General features: G+C 45.9%; 1 protein-coding gene across 2 annotated transcripts; it reads left to right on the top strand.

Moving 5' to 3' along the window:
* Nucleotides 1-624: 624 nt before the first annotated feature.
* NEK9 (NIMA related kinase 9) lies at nucleotides 625-26,603 on the top strand (the record flags this gene model as incomplete). Of its 2 annotated transcripts, none has more annotated exons than XM_082485893.1 (22): nucleotides 625-813; nucleotides 2,047-2,224; nucleotides 5,269-5,324; nucleotides 6,193-6,263; nucleotides 8,158-8,263; nucleotides 11,569-11,700; nucleotides 12,671-12,781; nucleotides 13,365-13,429; nucleotides 14,436-14,486; nucleotides 15,582-15,774; nucleotides 17,016-17,160; nucleotides 17,978-18,178; nucleotides 18,577-18,623; nucleotides 19,475-19,630; nucleotides 20,014-20,122; nucleotides 20,700-20,861; nucleotides 21,236-21,406; nucleotides 21,637-21,696; nucleotides 22,243-22,433; nucleotides 22,668-22,832; nucleotides 23,494-23,706; nucleotides 24,120-26,603. In XM_082485893.1, the coding sequence occupies 22 exons, from the start codon at nucleotides 625-627 to the stop codon at nucleotides 24,237-24,239; spliced, it is 2,892 nt and encodes a 963-aa protein (XP_082342019.1). In that variant the 3' UTR covers nucleotides 24,240-26,603. The 2 variants fall into 2 exon arrangements, with proteins under 2 accessions (XP_082342019.1, XP_082342018.1); XM_082485892.1 differs by having other exon boundaries at nucleotides 24,117-26,603.

Genomic DNA, 26,603 nt, shown 5'->3' with positions numbered 1-26,603 from the left:
GGCTATGTGTTATTGATGGTGTGAAAGGTGTACCGCCGGAGATGCCCTCATCTCCCCAGCAGATCTCTGAGCCTGGGACACAGCTGTGGTGTCTATCTGTGTGTTCTTCCTTGCAGCAATTATTTTTCAGTATTATATATTGTGTAGTACAGTGAAGAAAAAGAAAAATTAACACCTGTGTGGGAAGAAACAGTAATGACCTTTTCATATATATATAAATCGGTTACTTCAGACAGTTTTGGTTGTGGTTTGTTTGTTTGTTTTATTACCAAAACATAACTTGAAGGAATTTTAGGGCAATAACCTTGAACTCCTGACTTCTTGGGAAGCAAAGCAGCTTCTTCTCTGCAGCAGCTCCTGCTTCGCCCGGGTTTCGCCGGGGGAAGAGCCGGGAAACGGCTTCGGCGATGGGTTTAAGGCACGCTTCGAACCCGCTTCTGGGGAGGCGGCGGGGCCGGGTCGGGCCTGAGCCCGGGCCCGGCGGCGGCGGGAGGCGGGAGCGGGGAGGTCGCGGCGGCGGCAGGAAGCGGTTCCGGGTCGGCGGCGTGAGCCAACATGGAGCCCGTCGGGTTCGCGGGGCCTCGCTGAGGGAGAGCCGGGCCGCAGCGGGGCCGCGCCGCCGCCATGTCGTTGGGCGAGTACGAGCGGCACTGCGACTCCATCAGCTCCGATTTCGGCAGCGAGTCCTCCGGCAGGGGCGGCTCCCGCGGCGGCGGCGGCCTGCCCGGCGAGCAGGAGGAGCTGCACTACATCCCCATCCGCACCCTGGGCCGCGGCGCCTTCGGCGAGGCCACCCTCTACCGCCGCACCGAGGTAGGCTGCCATGGAGGCGGCGGCGGGGCGGGCCGGGCCGGGGCCCCGCCGGGCGAGGGGCTCCTCTCCTCCTCCTCCTCCCCCCGGGGAAGGGGGCTCCGGGGGCTGCTCCAAGGAGGGCCGGGGACCGCTGTCAGGGCGAGCGGGGTGGTTTCCGGAGGTGGGTGCTTGGAGGCCCCGGAGAGCCACAGCGGGGCTTGCCCCCCTGGGGTGACTGACTGACTGACAGCTCCCTGGGGTGACCGGCTGACTGACTGACTGACAGCCCCCTGGGGTGACAACAGCCCCGGGTGCGAAGCGATGACTTGGGCCCTCGGTATCGAGGGGCGCAGGGTTTGGGTTTTGGCACATTTAAGCACTGCCAATCTCTCAGTCCCTTAAAGTTTGGTAGGGAGACGTGGAAACTCTTCTGATGCTAATAGATTCCTCGTTTTTCTATGTTTTATTCCAGTCACAAAGGACATGGGGGCATCTCATACAGGTAACTCTCGCGTGACCAGCATTTCAGCATAATCGGGGGCACCTGGCAGAAAAGCCAGTCCTCCTGTTGCTCCCAAGTTGTTAAATCCCATCCAGTTTGATTGTAGTCGTGCTTTTTAGCGTCTGTCAGAGAAAAGCACTTGACTTGGTTCCCAAGGGAAGTCCTTCAGGTTTTTTCTGAGGGAAGGCCACCCTGAGGCATCAGGGCTCAAATAGTTGTACAGGAACACTGTTCACTTAACAGATCACTCATAGCGTGTCTGACAATGTGGGTGAGCCTAACAAGGGCAAACTAATTTGTTCTCATTTCCTTGATTTTTTTTTTTTTAGAATACCTGGGTATTTGTAATGGCTTATGGTCTTGTACAGTATCCTACGGTTCTGGGATTGGAAATACGCTGTTCTCCCTTTATTGAACTGGAGTATGTTTAGTCTTTATTGAAACAAACCAAACTCTGTGTCTCCCTGGAAACCTCATAGTATGTTTTTTTGGTGGTGGGTTGTTTTTTTTTTTGTTTTGTTTTCCAAAGTGAGTGCTGGCCCGCTAGAAAGATGGCTTCAGGCCATTGCTATTCCCAGCGACAAACCTCAAAACTTATTGTTGTGAAAAAAAAAAAAAAGCTTTGTCTGAAATCTGTGAGAGGCAGGAAAGTCTTTTTACCTTTCCTGAAATTTTAATTTCCTGCTATAAAGGCACATACTGTTCTCTTCATAGTAGCGTGTTTTTAATTAAAAGATGTTTTTGTGTTTCAGGATGACTCACTTGTAGTGTGGAAGGAGGTGGACCTTACCCGGCTGTCAGAAAAGGAGCGTCGTGATGCTTTGAACGAAATCGTTATCCTTGCCCTGTTGCAGCATGAGAACATCATCGCGTACTACAATCACTTCATGGATAACACCACACTGCTGATTGAGCTGGAGTACTGTAATGGTGAGATCCCTACTCCCATTTACAAACAGGCGGCTGCCACGTTTCTGAGTCAGCCTCCTGCAGAACCTTCAGGGAGTATTCCTGGGGTGTCCTCTGGGGAGTGGAGGAGTGGAGGTGAATTCTGCCATGTAGCTTCTGAAGAAGAGACTGAAAACCCTTTTCATTGATTTGTGTCTCAGGTGCCAAATAAAGAAGCCCAGTAGTTAGTGCAGGCAGATCTTCTTGAGTCATCTGAGTAACTGGTACAGTGGAAGAAGTGGTTTATTGGTAATGTACACTTATATGCTCCTTGCTATGTTCTTTCAGGAGGACAGTTGGAAAAGACCATGAGGATATTCATGTCTCTCTGCCAGTACAGAGCAGGACTGTTTTTCAGTAGTGTCTCTTAAATAGCATCTCTCCATTCAGCAATTATAAATCAAAGCTTAAAAATCTACTGGCACACTGCAATCAGGACTTTTTCCTGCCTTGTGCTATCAGCTTCTATGTTTACTATTTAAAAAAAAAAATGCACCCCTTCTGGTGGTGGAGAAAACTTTAAAATTCCATCCAAGAGTAGATAAGTTGGTATTGTTTGGACTTTGCGGGGGAAAGTCCCAGCTGGTATGGAGAGGTAGAAGGATTTCACATGAGGATCTGAGTTGCAGCTGCTCTTAGACAGCTGGAAGAGGAGGTCATGTACAGCTAACACTGCTAGAACAGGATGCCTGCTTAGGGCTGCAATGTGGTTCCTATTTGGATGAGTGGGACAGCTCCCCTGATTAGGTATCCTCTGTGTGTTTGGGGATTACTTTAAACCTTGGCTTATCAGCAGAAACTTTTTTTTGGTGGTAAAGGCTGTCATTGTGTTGTCATCATCTTGGACGGATTGCTTTCACTGGGACAAGTTGGGGAAGACAACAGAGTTGTTCAAAGTATTTCTGAAAGGTGTCAAGCGCCTTGGTTGACAGGTTGTCCAAAGCTGGTTTTGCTTCTCTGCTTTTTGTTCTTATGCAGAGTGGAGTCCAGTGCAAGAGTAGGGGAACATTAGCTCTTTGATGCACCATTTATTTTAGAAGTACTCTGTGTAAGTTATTTAGTTGCCCTGGAAAGACAGCATGGTTGGGGCCATTATAAATTCACTGGAGAATGAAGTTGCATAGTACCGATGTCTGTACATGTTTGTTAGTGTCTCTAAACCGCTTGTTTTACTTTGGGACAATAATCAAGAGATGAGTATATAGCCTGGGTTGCCTGAATATGTCTGAGTGGTGTAGAACTGGGGACATGAGAAAGAAGGAATTTCATTTAGACTTATGGATATTGGTTTTGCCAATGTGTTAATAAGTTGTTTCTGTGGCTTTGGTTACAGTGTACAAGTCCGAGATAATTTGTGAGTAATTTTTAAAGTACAGCTGCACTAGTTGCTATTAGACACTCCTCAGAATTCAAAGGTTTTACTGTTTAATTGGCACATCTCTTCTGGAGATCTAGGAAAGACTTTCAAGTTTGAGTAAATATTGGCCCCATTTTACAGGGGAGGAAGCCAAGTTGCTCATTTATTTGCCTATAGTTCTGTACGTGTATCATGGTACCATAAGACTTGGATTTATCATGGGATAAGATCAGTGAATACATCCGAAATAGATTTGGGAAGAAATATCCTATAAAATGTATTTGTTGAAGAGAGAATAAAATGTCAGAAGGTTAGGTGTGGTTAGATGAAACAAAGAAGAATAAAGTAATTTGGTTTTGTTTTTAGTATATGTACATAGAGGTATTGGTTATTTGAGTCAAGAGCTAATTGGTCTCCTTGTGTAGGATTTTGGTGATGTAGTACCTGTCATGCTGCTCTTTGGTTCAGAAAAGCTGCAAAAAAAGATGGCAAAAAATCAGAGATGAGGAACAGCATTCACTAAAAGCCTGCGTAGTCTGAATCACTAGGAAAGAGGTTCGTAAGAAGAAGCAGAAATGAATACTTTGGTTAAGTTGTGAATGAGAAGAGTGATTTGTAGATAACTTGCAAATGGAAACATAAGGCAGAAAAGAGAAAAGTTGAGAGGTTATAGCAAGGCAAAATGAGAAGAAATTAAGCAAAAGGAATCTTAAGTAGAATATCAGGAAAATCTTCCTAACACGCAAGTCTGAAATAGGTCCCTCAAGGAGGCAAAGGAGCCACTGTGACCTGCTTTGGACATCTCCAACTTGACAGGCCTGTGAAAATTGTACAGCAGAAAGCTGTCCTGCACCATACCCATGGGAATGGGAAAGGGCCTGGTGTGCCATTACTATTAGGACATAATATATGATAATGGAAATGGAATAGCAACAGGATGCGATCAGAGATTTGGGATTTACTGGTAGGATGCTAATCTGACCGAGAGTCTCACTGCCTGCAGCCCCCAGCATCATTTCTTTTAGCTCTCCTTGATTTTCAGTCTGCCGTCTTGAAGTTCTGAGGTACCCTGAAGAGTCTGCTGATTTCAGGCTTCTGTTGATGATGCTGCGGTTGTCAACGCTTTGTGAATTCTGCATTGATGTATTTGGCAGGGCAGATGAAGGAGAGAGGCAGGTCAGAGCTGGGCAGTAAGTGAGGAAAGGCAGTAACTTGTGCTTTCAGGGACTGCTTTGAATTTATAATTGCTTTCTTTATCTTTTTTTAATGTATTATTTATGTAGAGATAATGCTGAGCAGCACAATCTCACGTGATTTGGTGTACAGGTTATAAATGTTTACATACCACAAGAAGCGCTTACAGGTAAAAAAGAAGGGACTGCTAGCCTATCTTATCGATTCACGCTTCAGAGTGTTAAATGGTAGTGTTAAAAAAGAATCATCTCTGCTTAAGGTTAAATATAATAGTGAAGTTCTTAGGTGGAAGAAGAACTTAATTTTGTGAGTGCCTGACCAATTTAAATGAAGACTGCTGAGGGAGAACTGTAGTGATTCATCAGATCATCATTCATTAGGGGATTTGAGTATTCCCAGCAGTACCAGAGCAGAGTAACTGCTGCCATTAACTAAGATGAACCTCTCTGACTTTCTCACTCACTTATAATTACAGGAGGGAACCTCTACGATAAGATTCTGCGGCAGAAAGACAAGTTATTTGAAGAAGAGGTAATTTGGAGCGGTATGAGGGAGCAGTGGGCTGGCCTAATGTTTGGGGGATCTGTCTGGTTATCTGAGTATTTATACAACATTTTTTCCTTAGTGCTGGTAGGGAATTTCTGTGTATATCCTTCCTCTCTTCTTGAATATTGCAAGCATTTATGGACTATCAGAAAGTTATTTTTTTCCTTTTTGGCTGTCTATTAGCAGTATAAACTTCCAAGGGAGGCATAATGAAAGAGAGCGTTCAACTGACTTTGGTCACCTTATCGTCTGGGCTAACATTTAACTTTAAAACCTCTTTCTGTGTTTCTTCCTGGTTGGTACTCAATTTCTCTTTTCTTCACTATTTTATAGGTTCTTTTCTGAGTAATTACCTTGAATCTGTCTCGCCATCTCACTTTTTTTTTGTCCCTTTTCCTTTTCTTTTTCTTTCTTTTTCTTTAAAATTATTTTCTGCTGTCTACTTCCACCTCATGCTGAAGTGGTCAATGATTACACTTAGTTATCTTATATAAGGACTTTTAAGGCCTTCCGGCTTATGGTGAATATTAAATAGTCACAGCGTGTATTCCAGAGAGCCCAACTGTAGGTCTTTCCCAGGTGGTCATTAGCTGTCATTCCTAAGTCTTTTAACTCATTGAATTCTGTGACACTTGTCAGGATAGACACTATGAACAGCACTAGAACAATCTACCTTTTGGAATATCTTTTCAGAGATTTCCAAAACAGGATGTTCTAAATTTTCATATTCCTGAAAGAGCATCTAAATAGTGTGGTCAGGCCCTCTTGCTGTACCTCTGTGTGACAGGGACGTTTGGGGTTTGGGGGGAAGTTTTTTAAGCCTCACATAAGACTTTTATTCCTATGTTTGCAGATGGTGGTTTGGTATCTCTTTCAAATTGCATCAGCTGTGAGCTGCATTCATCGAGCAGGAATTCTTCACAGGTAAGTGTGGCATATGGTGAAGCTAAGGTAACCAGCACGGTTCATGGATGTGAGTGCAGAACTCTTTTGAGTAGCCTTTGCTTCTGTGTTTAAAGCAAGCACTGAGCTGTTTTCCAAAGCGTAGCTGGGCTGCCCAGGTGTTAAAATATCCTTCTGTAAATAATTCTTATTGGGCTACAAACTGTGTTGTGATAAATGCGCAAGAAATTTTGTATATGAAAATGGAATTGCTGTCTTTGATGCTGTAGCTTTGTGAAAAAAGAGTTAATCCATGTAGGAAGGAAGTAAATTGGCTCTTTATTGCCATAGCACATAAATGATGTTTGCTAAAGTGGGTAGGAAGAGCAGTTACCACAGGCCAAAGGTACTTCCTACCCGCTCCACAATTAATAGCTTCAAACCAACATGGACATCCTTCTGTAATTCCTGGAGGCTGACAGTGATGAAGACTTTGCATTGGTCCAGTGCTGTGATGTAAGCCATGTGAAGATTTGTCCTGCATTTGGCTGAATCTCATTTCTTTGGCCTGTTACTTAAGGAAGTAATATAGCTTGTACTCTGGCAGTGGTAATTTTGACATTGACTCTGAGATTTTAATGAGTAGCTAATGGCCTTTTTCTGTTGCCCTTTTCTATTTGGGAGGGGTGAATTTCATGGCTTACATGTGCTTCACGGAGGCCGTGATGTTCTGGGGAGTACTGCACATGTAGACAGCTGTTTCCCGTGTGGTTGGGTTGTGTGCTGCACAACATCCTTCTCTAACTAATGAGCATAGCTGTGTGAGGATGTTTTCTGTGGGATAGCATCCTGGTCGCTGCCATTCTGAATCTTTGGTAATTGGCAAGCCTTACTAATGAAGGGTTGGTACCCTACACTCAATAAAGTAGTGCCTAAGTTTTTGACCTAAAGCAGAAGTCATGTCTGTCCTGCTTTGCAGTGATTTCCTGCTTACTACCTCTGTTGCCCATCTTCATGGCAGGGTTCACAGTCTACGAACACGTGTGGTCCCAAATCCTTCCATGATAATGAATTGAACAGTTATTTAAATGTTTGCAGTGATTTCCTTCTGCTGCAGACATTGTCAGAGTGACCCAGGACTTTGCGATGCCCCAAGTGGATGAATGCAAAGTGCTGCTTTACTTGATGTTGTCCCGATCTACACTGGGAAGTTGTTGATGGTACGTTAGGAAAAGGGGGTGTTATGAAGTGTCGGCCATGGGAAGCATATCATGCTGCGGGGGCTTCCTCTGTGTATTTACAGCATCTTCTATTGATCTGTGAGACTACACATAAATTATTCTGTCTGGGAGAGTTTTTTCCATGAGTTTGGAATTGAACATTTCTGTGGCCATCAGCCTTTTGATCTTATGGGAGCAGTAAGTCATGTTATAAAGAATTGTTCTTGAGGCATAAGATGGAAGGATGTTACTATTAAGTTCCAGAGTGGCATCTGTTTCACACCTTCTGTGTGTGTGTTTATATTTGCATACATACATATTCATGTATACATTTATGTTTTTAGTGAGCTCAGCAACTCCTGGCTTGGGTCTATTTATAAAACCAGGAAAAATAAGACCTGCTGAGTGACCTTCATATGAGAAGAGTCTTGAGAGGGGGAAAAGAACTATCTTTGATCTGTGGCCTTTACATAGGTGTCTGAGCCTGAGCTTTTTAGACTGTGTTGTGTTTGCATGGGGATGTGATAAAACATGGATAACTGCAGTTACTGCCCCAGTACTTGGAGTCAAATTGCTTTTGGAGAGCTCTGTGTATGTGTGTGAGAGTGCCGGCAGAGTAGCAAGTACCTTGTTTTGGGGGGGAGGTATAGTAGTGTGTGGAAAACTGAAATCCAGAAATATATTTGGGTGTCTGCATTTCTTTTTTTTCCTTTCAGAGATATAAAGACATTAAATATCTTTCTAACCAAGGCAAACCTGATTAAATTGGGAGACTATGGGTTGGCAAAGAAGCTGAACTCTGAGTACTCCATGGCTGAGACTGTGAGTATCTGTCGTCTTTGTGTGCATACCGAGGTGTATTTTTCTTTCATCACTGCGTGCCTTGCAAAAGACTGGGGATGCTGTACATTCTTGCTGCTTGTTTTCTGTGGTTTTCTTTTCCCTCTCCTCTCAAGTTCCCTCAATGTTATCTCACTAACATTGGCATATTTGCTGGTGTGTTGCAGGCTGCAGTTATCCTTGCTCCCAGGTTACCTTTTGGAGGTCTGTCTCTCTGCAAAGCAGCAGTAGACTAAAGAGGAGGGCCACTGTGGGCATGGAATTATGCCAGAGCCAGTATAGCGGTGCTAGAGAGCACTGCTGTGCTTTCCCTGATACCTAGGCATGGTACTTCCAAAGGTGAATTATGTAACACGAAGGTGGTGCTATCCGAAGGTACAGAGTTGGCAGTATAGTCACATTGGTACAGCATTCTCCTCTGGGCTAGTTGAGCCCGCTTAGCAAGTTAAATTAATTTGGTCGTGCTGCTCTGCTAACAGGGGCATTTTGCCTCAGCTGTCTGAGATAGCTTGCCTGACGTTCCACTGTGCCATAGGTATGTCTCCTATCTCTTTAATACTCAGGCTCTGAACTGAATTACAAAGAAGCAAGAAAGGCGCTTGTGCTTCTTACGGTAACCAGGTGTACAGTTTATTGGTAATGCTCTTGGAGGGGGGCAAAGCTTTGTAGGAGAGACTGATTCTACCAGAAGGCTGTCAAGTTTGGCTTTGTTCCAGATCCTTCCAGAAAGCAGTTTCGCAGCGAGAGTTATGACACAGGGTAAGCTGTATTGCAGGCACCTGAAAGGCTCAGCTTGGATTTCCCAGCTCCATTAATTTCTGTGGTGAGCACTAGGCTTGGAAAGGGAGACAATGTCTGGAGCTTCTATCTGCTAAAGGCCTTTATTATTGTTTGGGAGGCAAGCCAGCTTGCACTTCCCCTTACCAGGCCATTTTATTAGATTTAATGCAAGTGTTCTGTTCAGATGTGTGGTTAAATACTTGCCAATCTCCTTCCAGAACACAAGCGCTCTTGTGCAGTTGCACAGTAAGCAGGAGCTCAAGGCTACTGTGTAAAGCCCTCACTAAGCTGGGCTGCAGCAAAACCACTTCTGTTTCATCACATTTTTCATGGCATTCTGGCTTTCAGAGAAGGTGCAGTCTGTGCTATGAATTTCCAGGTTTGTTTTTGCCTGTTGTGTGTGTTCATATACACCTGATGAGCTTCTTTTTTTCATTTTTCACTTCTGAAAAATTGTGAGCTACATACCTTCAATTGTGTTTCATTCTGGCTAGTCGCTCAATTTGTGATCTAATGACCAGTGGTGGTCTAGAAGTAATTTTTTTTGTGTGAAATGAGTGCAAAACATGTATTTGTAATTGTAACAGTCTCATTACAGTTTTGTAAAATGTTTATGCCTTGCTTACTAAATGCTGATTTTTTTATCATTCTTTCTCCATTTATCAAGGTAGATACAGAAAGTATATCTGTGTCTTTCTTGCAGAAATCTTACATTATCCTTTGCTTAAAAAAGGTTTAGGTGCAGTCTTGTAGTTCTCCATATGATACTCCAGGTAGGTGGGCTTCTAAACCTTCCTGTCACTAGGACTTGCATAGCCCTATAGCTGTTACGCTCTGTAATGGGAAATGGAAGGGAGATGATTGATTCTGAACATGCCCATTAGGTATCTAGCGTACTAGCAGAGCCTAATGAAAGGCAAGCTTTGTAGTTCTTGGAGCTTTGCTGAGAGAGTTGAAAAGATGGCAACTATAAATATTTCCCCTTCTTCCAAATTCAGTCTTTCTCATTTTATTTTGCTGTCTAGTTGCTTGCTAGTGAATGAGCTCCATTAATCTGCAAGATTCATTCTTGCACCTTTTATCACGTTTGTTCTGTGTCTCCTTCTGACTTTGAGCTATGCCACTATTTCTGTTGTAGCTGGGAGGGCTTCTGTATTTAAAGTGCTGGGGTTTGGGGTTTTGTGTGTGGTGTGAGGTGTTTGTTTTAAACCAGTTGTTCAGGAAAGCCCACTTCTCAAGTGAAAGCCTTTCACGTGGGACTCATGCCAGCTTTCTACTTAGTGACCCAAAAGTAACACCTCTTTCGTTGGAGACAGAGTAGCCTTTGTCCTGGCAATACCTTGAAATCAGACAGAGTGGCTCCATAGCCATGGGCTGGCATCTGTGTTTGGAAGCTTTGCTTGATCCCTTTTCCTTTGACCTCTTTTAGGGGTTTACTTTTCCTTTGACCTCTCTTGGGCGTTTATGTATGCCTGGTCAGTATGTAAGCCCCTGACTACCTCTAAATGTATTATATATAAGAGAGGGGCAAGTTCTTGCAGTGTTCTTATGACTACTAGTCTATTGAGAAGTACGTACCACATCAGGATCCGAGGAGAGAGGTGTCTAGGATCTTCTAAGAAACTCAGGCACAGGCTTGTGGGTGAGAAGGGAAGAAGAGTACTTGTTGTTCCCATCCCTCCAGCACTTTGGTGGGGTATGTCATCTGTGTCACTTCAGTGCTGTAGACAGTAAATTATCCATGGCCCAGCAATGTGCCCTTGTCGCCAAAAAGGCCAATGGAATCCTGGGCTGCATAGGGAAGAGTGTGGCCAGTAGGTCGAGGGAGGTCATTCTCCCCCTCTACTCGGCACTGGTGAGGCCACAACTGGAATACTGTGTCCAGTTTTGGGCTCCCCAGTTCAAGAGGGACAGGGAACTGCTGGAGCGAGTCCAGCGAAGGGCAACTAAGATGATTAAGGGCTTGGAGCACCTCCCTTATGAGGAAAGGCTGAGAGAGCTGGGACTCTTTAGCCTGGAGAAGAGAAGGCTGAGGGGAGACCTTATTATGGCATACAAGTATCTTAAGGGTGGGTTGAAGAAGGATGGAGCCAGGCTCTTTTCATTGGTTCCAAGTGACAGGACGAGGGGCAATGGGCACAAGTTAGAACACAGGAAGTTCCGTTCGAATACACGGAAACAGTTCTTTACGGTGAGGGTGACAGAGCACTGGAACAGGCTGCCCAGGGAGGTTGTGGAGTCCCCTTCCCTGGAGATTTTCAAGACCCGCCTGGATGCAGTCCTGAGTAATGTGCTCTAGGCAATCCTGCTTTAGCAGGAGAGTTGGACTAGATGATCTCTAGAGGTCCCTTCCAACTCTGATAATTCTGTGATTCTGTGATTCTGTGCTGTGTCAGATCTGTGTCTAGCTGTGATGCTCATGGGCCTGTGTGAACATGATGGATGCAGAGCTCCTGAATTGAAGGCTGCTGGATCATTTCTGATTTTCAAATGTTCTTTTTTCCTAGCTGGTGGGAACTCCATATTACATGTCCCCAGAACTCTGTCAGGGTGTGAAATACAACTTCAAATCAGATATTTGGGCTGTAGGCTGTGTCATCTTTGAGCTGCTTACTCTGAAGAGGACCTTTGATGCTACTGTAAGTCCGCAAACCAGGATGAACTGAGTAATGTTACTTTTTATCACCCTGAGATTCACACTTGGCTCATAGCTTTCTTAACTCATTTTTTTCTTTCATTGTTGTTTAAATCTGCTGATTGAGAAAACAGTGGCCTAGGAGTGCCAGCTATAGCCAGAGAAAATGTCTGCACAATTTCCGCTACCCTGCACTGCAGGTGCCTCTCTGGCTTCTGCCAAACCTTGTCTGCAGCCCTGGGTTTACTAGATACAGAATAAAAGCTGTGCTGGTTTGTATCATGACTGTGAATCAAACATCCTTGTCTCTACAAGGAGGAAGTTTGTGATTGTGTAGTCTTTTGGGTTTTTTTTTCAGCATTGCTAGCTGTGAATTCTCTGTGCAGCATCCCGTAGCAAAAACTTCCAGCCTTCGGATTTCATAGGATTTAATCCTGTTACCCCTTCTCAAAGTTTGGGTGCAAGAGAAGTGTGGTTAAGGTGGCATGGGGAAGGTGAAAGGGAGCATTTCTGGCTGGCATATGCAATTTGCCTGCTTGTGCCATGAGATGGGAAAAGCTGCTAGCTGCTATGGTGCAAGATTTTGTGACTCTTAGGGAGACAATGTGAAAATACAGTCCTTTCCTGACTTCCTCTCATCATGGCTGCCGAGTCCCCAGTAACTTTGCCACTGTGCAGTGTTTCAATGGCAATATGTGGTGCAGGAGATTCCATGCAGGGAGAAACCTATCTTCACTCCATGGTTAGGGAATTTGGTGAAAAGCTGGATGTTGCCACCAAGTCCTAGCTATCAGAGGTACTATTTCTGCAGGAATTATTATTGGGTTTCTGGAGAACCTGCTAGGCAGGGAAGAAGAAGGATATGTCCTAATCAGAGGAGGAGGAAGAAAATAATGGTGAGCTGTAGTATCTTTCCCTGTTGGACACTTTGTCTGGTTCAGTTCCCTTACCGCTGGTTTCTGGTTTCTGCCTAGAATCCCCTGAACCTTTGTGTGAAGATTGTACAGGGAAATCGAGCCATGGAGGTCGATTCCACTGTCTACTCCCGAGAGCTGATCCAGATGGTGAATTCCTGCCTTGATCAGGTTGGTGAAACACTTTCTAATTTTCAGACACCCCTTTCCTGCTGCCTATGCCATGAAATTCAGGGGTGAAGGGGAATGACATGCCTGTTTCAGCATGAGGGCTGTTGATGCAGGATAATTTCTGTGAGGCCTGAGGCATCACTAAGGCTGGGCTTCCTCCAGTCCTCTGAAAGCATTGTCTCAAGATGCCATTCAGTCCTGCAGGCTCTGGAGGTGTGCTGGGTTTACTCTGATGACGATTATTTAATGGGCTGGAGGAAGCCGTTATTTTCTAATGCAGTGCTGCGGAGGTAGGAGCATTGTCTCAGTACAGTCTCCTCAGGTTCTGGCTTTCTGACCATGACTCTGGGTTTCTGTAAGGAATTAATTTCCTGAAAGCAAACATACTATTGATACCTTCAGAGTGTGGAGGTCCCTCCTGTGCATCCCTGGCATTTATCCCTGTTCATTCCAAATATTTGAATTAATTCCTTTCCCTTCTGAAGGCAGTCAGGGAAGGAGGTCCGTGCAGGCTTCAATGAGGTCTTCTGGCCCAAGAGGATCAGCATTTCCCAGAGAATGACTTGTTGCTCACTTCTTTCAGGATCCAGAGAAGAGACCCACAGCAGATGAACTGCTTGAACATCCCCTTCTCAGCAAACGCAGGAGGTAATCAGATGGTCTTGCCTGAAACCTGGACAGGTGTCAGGGAGAATGGGAGGGTTTGTGCAGACTAGTGGCATTCATGCTTTTGAAGCAAAGTCCTTAAGTTAATTTTGCCCAATGCAAGGGAGTTGTTGAAGTACACTTCATGCTCTTTAGGAGAGAAGTGGAGTCTTGTCTTCTGATCAGTCCCTATGCCTGTTGGTGCATGGGTACAGTGAGAAAGGTCTTTGTATCCTTTGTCATACAAGCTGTTGTATTGAGAACCTTGAGGCACCCCTTTCTGAGGCTCATTTGAGAAGTGCTTGTTCCTACTCTTCAGATTTCTGAATGAAGGGTTACCCTTAGATCCTCCTATGGTCCATGGAAAAGACCTTTCAAAATATACATCTCATGCAATTTAGAGGGACCTGTGCTTTCTCCCTTTGTTGCCTCCCTCTTCCGGAGTCAGTTGCATTGAAAGTGATCCATTTTAGCGTAGTTTGACCATCAGTCTGCACATACTGTCTTTTTATGAAAGGTGGACCAGAATTCCTGGGGGCAGTAGATGTAGTCCTTTATACCAAGATTCTTTTACTTGGTAGTCAGCAAAGTTTGAGTTTTATCTTGCTGTATTCACTGGTAAAAGCCCAAATCCTGATAATATTTTGCAATTTAAAGTCCTTCTTGTGCAATATGAGTATTGGTTGGCCACGTTCTGGTGTGTGTGTATATATATACATTGAAGCAATGCAGTCGCGGTTAGCCACCCTCCGTAGTTAAGGATGAAACAAATGTGTACAGTTTGCCTTTATATATATATAGTTGTCCTCAGCTCTCCTGGAAGTTTGTTAGCTATATGGTACATTACTTCTGCCCTACTTGCTGTGTATTGCAGTGAGCTGGTAAACAGCTGCCACATTTCCTCCAAGAGGGAGCAGCATTTTATTGGAAAGAAAAGCAGTCTCTGTATGTCAGTAAATTGCTTTGGGCAATGTTGCTGTTTCCTAAAATGCTTTTTCTTCTTTGGCAGGGAGATGGAAGAGAAAGTCACACTGCTTAATGGGCCAAATAAGCGACCAAGGTAATTATTTGAGCATGTGCTTGAAAGGAAGTCTGGAGAGAACAGCTCCCCAGAGAGGAACTTTGCCGAGAGTGTTAGTCTGTGACAACCTTAATGCCTTAATGGAATAGTGTAGTTTAGAAGATTCCTAAATGCTGGGAATATGACATAGTTGTTACAGGGTTATTGTCCCATGTTTTACTCTGCCTTTTATATCCTGCTTATATGAATGGCTGGAGCCTTACCTCAGCGGGTCCCATACAGCTCTAATCTGTCCTGCTGAGGATGTAGTCTTTACAACCTCTGTATCCGAGAATGTAATGTAGATCCCTCCTTTCACACAGATTCCTTTGAGCAGGAAGAATATGACTGTCTGAATGTTGAATATTAAATGAATATAAATATCTTTCATAAAACTGGATCTATGCAGAGGTTCTCCACAGTTCCCAGTAAGCCTGTAAGTGGGGTTGCTCTGTGAAGCAGATGGCTTCCGTGACATGCATAGCTGTTTTTCTGTTGATTTGTCAGATAGAATTTGACCTTTTTTTGCTCATAAACTTGGAAGTACTATCTGAGCACTTTATGTGAAGTTGTTCCAGTTCATGGTTTGCTCACAAACAGTTTGCTTTGATTACAACTTCCATTTTGCAATCTGCTTGTGAATTGATTCTTACCTGCATTGAAGAGTTATAGTTTTGCCCTCAGATGGAAGTCTGTAATTTAAATAAAGAGAATAGAGGGAAGCTAGAAGCTTTTGAATGCTTCTGTATTTAAGCAAGATTTCATGACTGTTTGTAATTTTTCACAAATCAGAACAGGTCCATGGCCATTCAGGGAAAGCCCAGTCTTTTTAAATGACATAAAATTGGACTGTAGGCTTTTAAAAATGCTTCCTGGAGGCTACTTTCTCTGCTGCTCTGAGACAGGTTTGATCCTGAGTCTCTCTATTGCAGTTGAGGCCTCACAAGCACTCAACAAAGAGAACAGTTTGTGAAAATAAAAACCATGAATGGTTGTGAAGGGGAAACTGACAGACAGCTGTTGGAAAATAAGTGATGATAGTGAATGCAAACCCATTATTAAAAGCATGCGTGTTTTGGGGGGTGTCTTGTGCAGGTCAAGTACCATGAATGAGGCTCCCATTGCAGTGGTGACTTCACGCACTAGTGAGGTGTATGTCTGGGGAGGCGGGAAGTCCACCCCCCAGAAGCTGGATGCCATCAAAAGTGGCTGCAGTGCACGCCAGGTGTGTGCTGGTAACACTCACTTTGCTGTGGTGACAGTGGAGAAGGAGCTCTACACCTGGGTGGTAAGTGAGAGAAACTGCAGGAAGGGGGTGAGGGTGGGAGAGGAGAGTCCAGATCCACTGCTGACCATTCATGAGTCTGTTCGAATCATATGGACGAGCAGCTTGGAAAGAGAGAAATCTGATTGCAGTGGACACTGTGAGACCACGTGCTTCGGGGCCGACCCAAGCTTCCCAAGGCAGGTGTGTTTTGGGGAGAATTTTTCCATCATGCCAGGAAGTGTATTGGAGACTTGCTGTGTGCTTGAGGGTTGTAGGTCATGGACTTGTAGGCCCAGACACTGAGTCAAACATCTCTTGTTCCCTTTCCTAGAAAATGCACTAGAAACGCACTGGAGGCTTTGCAATGGTCTGTTTGCTTTGTGCATTTTTGAGGACGGTTTTCCGAGATCAGAATGGGTGGGATGAGTGACCTTGTTGTAATACAGATGTTATCTGTGAGGCAACTTGTGGATGAAACCAGAGATGTCTTATACTAAACAACTCTGCTTTTTGTGATGAGTGGAAATTCTGCAATAGTTTAATGGGAATAAAAAATGTTGGCATATAATGCATTTAAAACAATTGAATCCAGTCTTCTCAGACTTGGATGGTCAGTGATGTGGAGGTATTCTGCATCTCCAGGCTTCCACAGGCTTTTTTATTGGTGGTACAGTCTCTTAAGACAGATTAGAAAAAGGTGGGTGAGAGAAGAAAGAGATCCAAACAGGAGGAGAGCAACTTGAAGTAATTTGCTGGATGTTCCTGCAAGAATGGCTACTGAAAACTTCCAGCTGGCTATTAATATTTTAGTTTTAGCTTCAACACTACTCAGAGTTGTTTTGTTTTTCCTGTAGAATTGGTAGGTCTGGCCACTTCAGTGACATTTGTTTCATGTTATAGGTTTCTTTGCAGCCATTAGGATTTAGAAAAGTAGGTCAGAAAGCTGAACAGTGAATTTCAGTCCTGCAGCAGGGAGCGGGTTCTGTAGCCTGGCGGATGAGAAAGGAGCAGGGATTCCTCATCAGCTGGTGGCCTGAGACAGGATCACTCCTCATTAGTGCAGAACTGCCTGAAAGCCTGTGCTGCCATTTAGAATGTTGCCTGCTGTTATGCCACATAGACAGCAGTCTCTTCCCTGGAGTAGCTAACACACGTTCCCTTGCTCTTTGCTGTCTTCTGTTGTTCATTTGAGGTGCTGTAACTATTGGCACCATCTCTGGAGTTGTGGATACATAACCTTAACGGATGTTTCTGTCTTGCAGAATATGCAGGGAGGCACCAAGTTGCACGGGCAGCTGGGACATGGAGACAGAGCCTCCTACCGGCAGCCAAAGCATGTCGAGAAGCTTCAGGGAAAAGCCATTCGCCAGGTGTCCTGTGGAGATGATTTCACAGTGTGCATCACGGGTGAGAGCTGGAAGGGGACCACTGTCCCTTCACTTTGCTGTGCTGTGGAGATGTTTGCCTTCACAGTAAGATTAGCAGAGCAGCTTTGTGCACAAAGGAGAAAGTCCTGTATGTTACTCACGCCTCAGTTTTGAGGATATTAGGTGTGGTAGTGGAGATAGATCAACATTATTATACAGAGGAAGATATTGACTCCCAAGAAGGCTAGGTGTTTTGCGCCTTTTTGGTGGGGAAAGAGTGTGCAAAAGTGTGTGTGGGGAAAGAGTCATGCAATGATAAAAGAAGATGTGTATCTGAGATTTGCTGTTTAATTCAGAAAGCTTGAGACCTGGTAGCTGTCTCTAGTTCTAACCCTGCTCATACTTTTAAAGATGTGTTAACTGTGGCATTGTCTGTTAAAGAAGAATTTGAATCTCACTTTACCCATGAAAACATAATTCTCAACAAGGTAGTTTCCAGCTTATTTTGCCAGTGCTGGAAAAGCAGAGGTTTGACAGAGATAAGTTCAGAGGCTCAGTGTGCTAGAGGAGTGACTTAGGGAGACGCAGGATCAATTTGTGGGTTTCTATTAAAGAAAGTGGCATCTTCAACCCCAGATTTTTTGACACTGGTGGCCTGAAATAGCTGCAGGTTGTGGTGTAAGGTCATCCATCTTAATGTGAACAAGAAAGGACTCCACGTTCTCCTGATGACATTCTTCTGCACTAAAGAGGAGGAGGATTATAGAAAAGAGGTTGCTCTGGTTGTGTCCTAAGAGGTTAATATGCAGCCTAATACAAGCTCTGAGTGCTGACCCAGCTTCTCTTGTGTCCTTCAGATGAGGGCCAGGTATATGCCTTTGGCTCAGACTATTATGGATGCATTGGCGTTGACAAGGCTTATGGCTCTGAAGTGCTTGAGCCCCTGCAGCTGGATTTCTTTCTCACCACCCCTGTGGAGCAGGTCTCGTGTGGAGATAACCATGTGGCAGTGCTGACCAGGAACAGAGAAGTCTACACATGGGGCTGTGGAGAGTATGGTAGGTAGAGTCTCCCTGGAACCTAAAGGCAGTAGGGCATGCCCGCTCCAGAAAGCGGCTTGGTGCAGGTGTATAATGCAGGGCCTGGGTGAGGGCTGTCTGGTATGTCCTGGGGACAAAGACCATTCTTTCTTTGGGGCTTTCTTTCCTTGTAAGAATGGGGAATTGGGGACTGAGCCCTTGGGGAAGCTCTAGGGTGCCGCTTGGCTTCCTTGTGGGTAGGACAGTTGTTCTCTGAGTGGGGTTGGATTATGTTGAGGATTGGCAGGCAATGATGCAGGCAGGGGAGCAGGTTTCTAGTTCTGTAGGGAGATTGCTTTGGGACTATGGAAAGACAATACCATTTCTTAGGGATGGGCACCTAACCCTTTCTAACTGCAGTGTTTTCACTGGTGCAGGGCGCTTGGGCTTGGATTCAGAAGAAGATCACTACATCCCTCAGAAGGTAGGCTGTGACTACTTCTTCTCAAAATCTGCATGGGCATAAATCCAAATTAGTTGCTGTTTGGAAATATTGACTGTCTGAGGTTCCAGTGTGTTTTCTGAGGTATCATAGAGTTTATGAAGGTTTTAACTTTACTTCCTGACTTTATTTTGTTTCATCTGTCCATAGAGATCATGGCAGAGAGACATGCCACTCCCAAAGCAGCCAGCATCATGCCATAGAGCTTTATTGCTCTGATCTCCAAGCTGGAACAGGAAATGTTGAACTTAATGTAGAAATCGTAGTAGGAAATACCAAATTGCATATGTCGGGTCTGTAGAGGAAACTCACAGCAGTGCAAACAACTGGGAGTCTTTGAATTTGACATAATGAGTTAAAGATGAGTTGAAAGTAAAACCCTCTTGAAATACAGTGCTAGGGGTAATTGAAGTAACCTAACCCATTCAGGGTTAGAAACCAAAAAGGATATGCCAGTAAGCCAAGCGTCTGTGATCAGAGTATCCCACCCACACAGCACAGATCCAGCCCTGCTCGGCTAACTGGGTCTGGTGTTTGTACACCCCAGCTGGCCAGAAGTGCTGTGTACCACATTTCTGGTTTATGTGCTGGCTCACCAGTGTCGGCACACAAGGTCTAGAATGCCTTGAATTTCTGTATAGTGACCAGAGTTTCAGTATGCTATAGACTTTATGATATTCTTCCACCTTCATTCAAAATAACTGGATTGGGTATTGTCAGTGCCCAGACGAGCTGAACCACTGCTCTAACCTGATATGTTTTTCATGTGCTATCTTCTATATAGTAGGTGTTGGGTTTTTGATTTTCTTGGGATATATTTTTTTTTCACATAGGTGGATGTTCCAAAGACCTTAAACATTGTGTCCGTTCACTGTGGCTGTGATGGGACTTTCCTGCTCACACAGACAGGCAAAGTGTTGGCATGTGGACTCAACGAGTTCAACAAACTGGGCCTGAATCAGTGCACATCAGGGATAATCAATCATGACGTAAGTCCATTTGGGTCCCTGGGTCCAGCTTCCAGCAGTCAGTAGTATATAGGGAATTGGAGGTCCTGTGACAGTGACATGGCGTTCATTAGTTTTGTGCCAATTTGTCAGTTCCAAGCCAAGACAATGGATACTGGAATTGTAGAAAGAGGCAGTTTGTTCCTCAGTTTCCTGTCTGCCCTATGGGCTTATGTCAGATCTGAGGTAGTGAAACAGATAGCAAGCTGTTCCCGGACGACTTGGCCAGTGACATGGATTCTGGCAATTCTTTACCATACCCATGTTGGTACTGTCTAGACGGTCTGCCAAGACCTGCTTGAGTAGGTCTTAGCTGATGAATGTGTGGTTTTTCACTCTGTGCTTACCCACATGTCTTTTCTCAGACATACTGTGAGGTGCCATATGCCACTTCCCTTACTTTGGCCAAGCAGCTGTCCTTCTACAAGATCCGTACCATTTCTCCAGGGAAGACACACACAGCTTCCATTGATGGTGAGCCCTATGTGTCAAGAAGTGAATACTGATTGCTGTATTACTTTACATCAGCTTTGTCCTTTCAGCCTGGCCCTTGACACTGAGGGTTGTGCTCTTGGCAGCAGGGCCTATGCCTGCTCCAGGAATCCAGGATTCCTGTTCCTCATGTTCCTCAGCAGTGTTGCTTCCTGGCCAGTTGAAGCAGCAACATTAGGTTTAGGGTTAGCCTTCCTTTTTTTTAAAGGGGGGGGAGGGAGAGGGGGCAGGGGGAAGGGAAATTTGGGGAAGAATCATGCTCTGGGATAGCAGAGGAATCATTTATGACCAAGTTAGGCTTTGCCGCAGTGACACCAGTCAGAGGGCTGTGAGAAGTCCCAACCCCCAGCATCGGAAAATGGGAGCAACGGGAGAAGCTGCTGGGGAGATGTTTCCAGGCTGAAGCCATTCCTCTTGGCTGGCACTGTCCCCTCCCAGCCTGTCTGGCTTCTCAGCAGAGTCCTTCCTGGTCATGGGCTGCTGCTGCTAGTTCTCTGCATGCATGGCTGCTTCCAGCATTGGGCCCTCGCTGTGACTGTCTCCTCCTTCCTCCTCTTAGAGCGAGGCCGCCTGCTGACCTTCGGCTCCAACAAGTGCGGACAGCTTGGTGTTGGGGACTATAAGAAGCACCTGGGAATTAACCTGCTGGGAGGCCCCTTGGGGGGTAAGCAGGTGATCAGGGTTTCATGTGGAGATGAATTCACCATAGCTGCTACTGACGGTGAGTGGGTCTTTGCGAAGTTGTGGTGGGTTCCTTTGAACTGCATCTGCAGGGTGGTTAACAGGCTCCCACTGAGCATTTTCTATACCACCCCCGCAGCACTGCACTGAAATATAGAAATCCTCCTAGGCTGGGGCTGCCTGGCCCTGTTAGTTGTCCCAGTACAGCACCAAGTATTTGCTGACCTTGGGGTTGCAGAGTGTTGGCTTGGTGGCTGCCTGTAGTTTCATTATCAGTTTTTTCTCCCACTGGCAAAATGGAGCTGGTGGATTAGATACTTCGGGATAGCAGTTAGAGCAGAGAGGCTGTGATCCTTGTAGCAATTACAGAGAGGGAGGGAGTTAATTGAGGCTCCTGAATCTCTCTTTCCTCAGACAACCATATCTTTGCCTGGGGTAACGGTGGGAATGGGCGTCTGGCAATGACATCGACTGAGAGAGCTCATGGCTCAGATATTTGTACCTCGTGGCCTCGGCCAATATTTGGATCGTTGCATCATGTTCCAGACCTGTCATGCCGTGGCTGGCACACCATCATCATTGTCGGTAAGTATAAGTTTAGGATGAAATTTTGGGATCTTGGTTGTGATGACATATTGCTTGTCAGGGCCTAGACTATAAATCCTGCCTGGGAACAGGTCAGGTTGCTGTAGGGGAATGTTAGCAAGCTGCTCTGAACTCTAGGCCTGCAACGTTGGCTTTGTTGTGTGCTGTTGTAGGAGTTTTCTTGCTTTCCTTGTGGTAGTCTAACTGAAAGCATGTTTCTCTCCTTGCAGAAAAGGTATTGAACTCTAAAACAATCCGATCCAACAGCAGTGGCCTGTCCATTGGTACTGGTGAGTAACCTGCCCAGGGGAGCTGTGGCCTAAGTCTGTTCAGTGGTTAGTTTGAGTGGGTGCGGTTTGGTCCTGCAGCATGGTTTCTCTGTGTTTGAGAGGCCTCACAGAAGAGGTCAGAGGGAGGAAGTCTGGTTGGTGCCGTGCATTGGAAGGGATGGCCTAAAGCGGGGAAAAAAAGAACTGAAACAGAGGAGGAAGAACACGGGTGCAGCAAGGCCTTTGTAGTTGAGGAACTTCAATTTGACAAGGAAAAGCTGAGAGGAATTCACTGAGGGGGGCTATGGGGCAACTGCTGGAGTCCAGTTTTTTGGACCTGTGGGGGGGCTGGGGTAAAGAAGCTGCAAAAGACTGCTGTACACAAGCACTTTTGGGGAAGCCTGCAAGGAGTGGTAGGAGATAAGCTGTTAAGAGAGATGTTGCTAGCATGTGCTCTCACTGTGGCCACACAGCCCAAATTTCTGCATCTTCTCTGCTCCAGCTGGGGTTTGGCAACAGAAATAGCAGAGGTGGGGAAAGCATAAAGTTTTCACTCTTGTTTGGTAGTGGCTCAGAGCTGCACAACTGGAGGAGGAGAGGAAGAGGATAATGAACAGGAAGTGGAGACTCCCAATCCCAGTGGAGGCTTTCGGGGAACCATGGAAGCAGATCGTGAGTTGGGGGGCTGGATCAGCACCACAGAAGCTAAGGGAGGCAACAGTGCTGACAGCAGCTCCTGCCCTGGATGGCTGCGGAAGGTAATGTGGCATCTCAAAAATGCCTTAAAATGAGGATCTAGGCTGGGGAAAAGCGGGTGGCCCCTTCCACCTTTAAGGGATGCTCTGAAAGGTTCTCAGAGCTGTGCTGTGTGGGAAGTCCTTTACGCCTCACTGTCTTTTTAACCACAAGAGGGTGTTGGTGCATTGGTTGAGGAGATGAAGTCAGCTGCAGAAAGGCAGGCAGGCCTGACTGCGCTGCTTTTGTATATCCAGGAGCTGGAGAACGCTGAATTCATCCCCATGCCTGACAGCCCCTTTCCTCTAAGCATGGCATCTTCAGAGCCCGAAAAGGAGACGCTCCCTTATCAGAAACTTCAAGGACTCAAAGTGGCTTCTGAGGAACCTGTTGGATTAAACAAGCCCAAAACGGAGCCCTGGGTAATGTTATCCAAGTGAATGCTTGGGGGACCCAAGTGAAGCTGTTGGGGACCATAAATGGTAATGTTTGAATTATGGGAAGAGCTGAGAAGAGGGTGTTTGATCAGCCTAATTCATCTGGATGAGGAAAAGAGGGCTGTTTATAATCAGAGATGCTGCTGCAAAGAGAACAATTCACTGGAATCTAGAACACAAAGCTGGGAGTTGGTCAGATTTAAAATAATGAGATCAGTTCTGTGGAAAAATGTGGTTAATGCAATTGGGGAAAAAAAGAGAAGCCTAGGGCCCAGAAGTTGCTGAGAGATAGGAAGAACTGTTATAGGAAATCCTGGGGAAATTGCAACCTGTGAGACTACCTTATTCCAGGAGTTTTCTGTCCAAAGAGGAGGCACAGATCCCAGTCTTAGGGAAAGGGAGGTAAACCAGATGGATTTTGGTGATGGGAGAACAGGAGCAGCTTTTACAGAAAAAAGAGGGAGTTTAGTGGCTTTGTACTGAAGACTTACTGACTCTAGTAGCTTGCTGACTTTGGCTGCTAGAAGTTTGGGAAGCCTAGAAACAAGCTAGGGTGACATGTTCTGTGTATGGTTTCTTCTTGTGGCATATACAACTCCTGGCCTTGCACTCAAACCTCACTTGACTTCCCTCCGTGTGTCTGCAGCCTACTTGCCTGACTCCAACCCTGCCACACGGTGAAGGGAAAGCTGCATCTCCTGTTGTGGGCTGCATGTGCAGTGCTTTGCAAATGGAGGTGACACACCTCCGAGGCCTGGTTTTACAGTGTCTGGATGATCAGAAGAAGCTGCAGCAGGAAACTGTTCGTCTGAGTGCCCAACTCCAGCTGTTCTGCAGGGGGACGGAGGGAATGCAGCAGGTGAGGACCCATTACCTGGGTGCACATCCATGCCCAAGGCTCACTATGCTGATCCTGGCTCCTGCATAGATAGTAGAGGCTGTGCAGAAGGAAGCAGCTCTTAACAGATGTCTCTCTTGGAGCAGAATGGGGGGACTGAGCATGGTGCCTGTCTCTTGTTTGAGCTGCTGATGCGGGCCCTGGTAGTAGCAACAGAAATGAAGCCAAGATGACAGTTTACTGTGAGGACAGCCCAGTCCTTGAGGGACCTGGGATTCCCCTTTATTTCTCCTGGTAAGAAGCAATGGGCAGTCAGATGTCTTGGAGAGTCCCAAATGGTTGTGAAGAATAGGAACTGCGCCTTACGCAGCTCCTAGCTTCTTTGCAGTTAGTCCTAGAGCTGTTTGGATAACTGCTGTGTCTTTTGGCAGGTGGAGGTTCATTCCAAAGGAACACAAACAGCCAAAGAGGAGATGGAAGTGGATCCAAAACCTGACTTGGATTCAGATTCCTGGTGTCTCCTGGGAACGGACTCGTGCCGCTCCAGCCTCTAGTCTCCTGAGCCCACTGGGATCCATCTAACTTCACAGCACACTAACCGAATGCAGAGAGCGGCTTTCCTGGCTTCAGGTCACTCGCAGACAAGGAGCGAGGCTGGAGGCTCCAGAGCAGCACCCATGTACGTTTGATATGAACTAGGAGTGAGTTTGAGAGGGGAAGGGCCCCCGAGCTCTAGGCCAGCTCAGTGATTGAAGCAGCAGCAGCTCCTCTTTGTACCTTATCTGTCAATTCTGCACGTGAGGCAGAACGGCCCCATTACAGTGATGGCTCCAGTAGCGGCTTGTGGCCCTTTCATTGTTTCACTGCTTCCTGGGAGCTGCCTTTGGGACCCCAGTATTCATCACTGCATCTCTAGATGAGAGGAGACGTGTTTTGTACTGAAGCTGGCTGAACCCTAAGACTCGCCACCTTCACTACAGAGGGGTGAAGGACTGGGACCCTCTCCCTGCTTAGGGGCAGAGGGAGCAGAGAATGTCTTATTCTGGAGGCAGTGGAGATCTTCCTGTTTGGGAGATAATGGTAGACAGCATGTCCCTGGCCTTGAGGCACAACTTCTGGCCATATGGCTGTGTCCAGTGGCCTGTATAGACAGAGTTTAAAGGCTTTATTCTGGGTGCCTAGAGCTTTCCAACTTCCAGGCAATGTACCAAGATGAATGAATCGGGTGTTTCAAATAGCAGTAGCAGGGACTGTCTGTGATGGGATCTCTGGTTCTCAGTTTCAGACCACCTGCTTCCCAACCAGATGACAAGCATCTGGGCCTCAGACTAAGTCACCCATTTCTTGTTCCAGCTGTTCAACTTGGTTTAGGTGCCAGAGCTTCTGGTTTCTTGGCATAAGCCCGTAGCTGCTCCCTGCTTGGCTTCTGTTCTGCTCAGCCCCTGGTGCCCACACTCTGTGTGGGTGTGGGAAGAATCAGTGTTTTTCCACTCAGTGTTTTGATGAAGCTGGAATGCAGTTTCCTACCCAGAATAGGTCATTAATGCCGTGGTCACAGGATGCAGCCTTCCCCGATGACCATGAATGATCAAGTCTCTGTCCGGAATTCACCGTCCTAGAAGCAAAAGGCTTTCCCAAGAAAGTTGGAGATGGGAAGAGGCATGGTCTGATACTCAAGATTTCCTCATTTCCTAAGAGAATGAGGTTAATTTTATTCCCCTTAAATTTATTAACAAACTGACTCTGAATTAAGCTTTTGAGATCAGTAGGATCCCTGGGAGCAGCTAGCCTCCCCTACTTTACATGAAGCCTCTAAGGAGTCCTGAGTCCCTCTCACCTTTACTGTGAGAATGGAGTTGTGATTTCATTAGGCTTAAACCATCCCTACTGATGGGATGTCACCAGAATTGCCTTAGGTCTATTGGATATCCTATCACCTGTCCTATGCTACTTCTTTTGAGAGACTGTTCCAAGGGATCCAGCGTTCCCCATTTGTCTCTAGAGGTAGATGCCAAACCATTCTGCTTGTAACTCATGCTCCTTAAATACTTCTTTGGTGCCTATTGCTAGTATCTTGGAGCTGATTCAAGTGCAGTCCCTCCAGTGCAGTGTCAAGGGCGAGGATTGTACCGGTGTGCCCCACCATCATTACCGAAGGAAGGCTAGGAGGACAGCCCTTCTGCAGGTGGTGAGCGTTGGGTGCCCTGGCGTGACCACATGGCTTGGTTGCCCTCGTGACTCTGCTGTCCTTTCTGCCGTGTGTGTTGGAGCCAGTTCTCAGGTTAGGGTCCCGGCTTGAGGGTTGTTGTTGCGGTTAGAAATGATTGAGTTGGTCATGTTGCAGCAGCGCCTTTGAGGAGTTAAGAGTTGAGCCTAAGCCATGTCCAATAAGCAAGCACCCAGCTGATGGGAGTCACTCTGCTGCAGTGCACTGCTATCCTCATTTCTCAATGCTCTGCAGTTGGGAAGCTAGGTGCACAGACTGGATTCCCCTTGGATCTAGTGGAGGATTAGGGTCCCTGACAGAGGATGCCCTGTGCTCCACAATCTCATATGTGCCTTAGAGGATTCACGCTATCCAGGTTGTGCCTGTTACAGACCACAGATTTCACACCAGCCAGCTATGCAACCAAAAAAGCAGTTTAAAGCCAGCACCTTCGTCTTGGGCTGAAAACGGAAGGGCAAGTGGGCAGAAGTGCCTTTGAGCAGTTTCAAACCTTTTTTACTTCTCCCCTTCTTGCAGTGCTAGCTCCGTATGTGTTGGTCTCCTGCTAGTATTGCTACTGAGTTGTTATAGTGGAACACAACTTATGCCTGCTCTGACACTCTGGCTGAAAACTAGTTTGTCATTGTCTTTTTTTGAAAGGTTAAAGGGTGGAGTGGTTTGGAGTTTCTGTTTAAATAAATGTTTAAACTCA

Source organism: Vanellus vanellus (genome assembly GCF_965231255.1).
Source record: "Vanellus vanellus genome assembly, chromosome: 6".
NCBI lineage: Eukaryota > Metazoa > Chordata > Aves > Charadriiformes > Charadriidae > Vanellus > Vanellus vanellus.
Note: the sequence above shows the minus strand (reverse complement) of the source record. Positions and strands in the feature narration are given on the sequence as shown.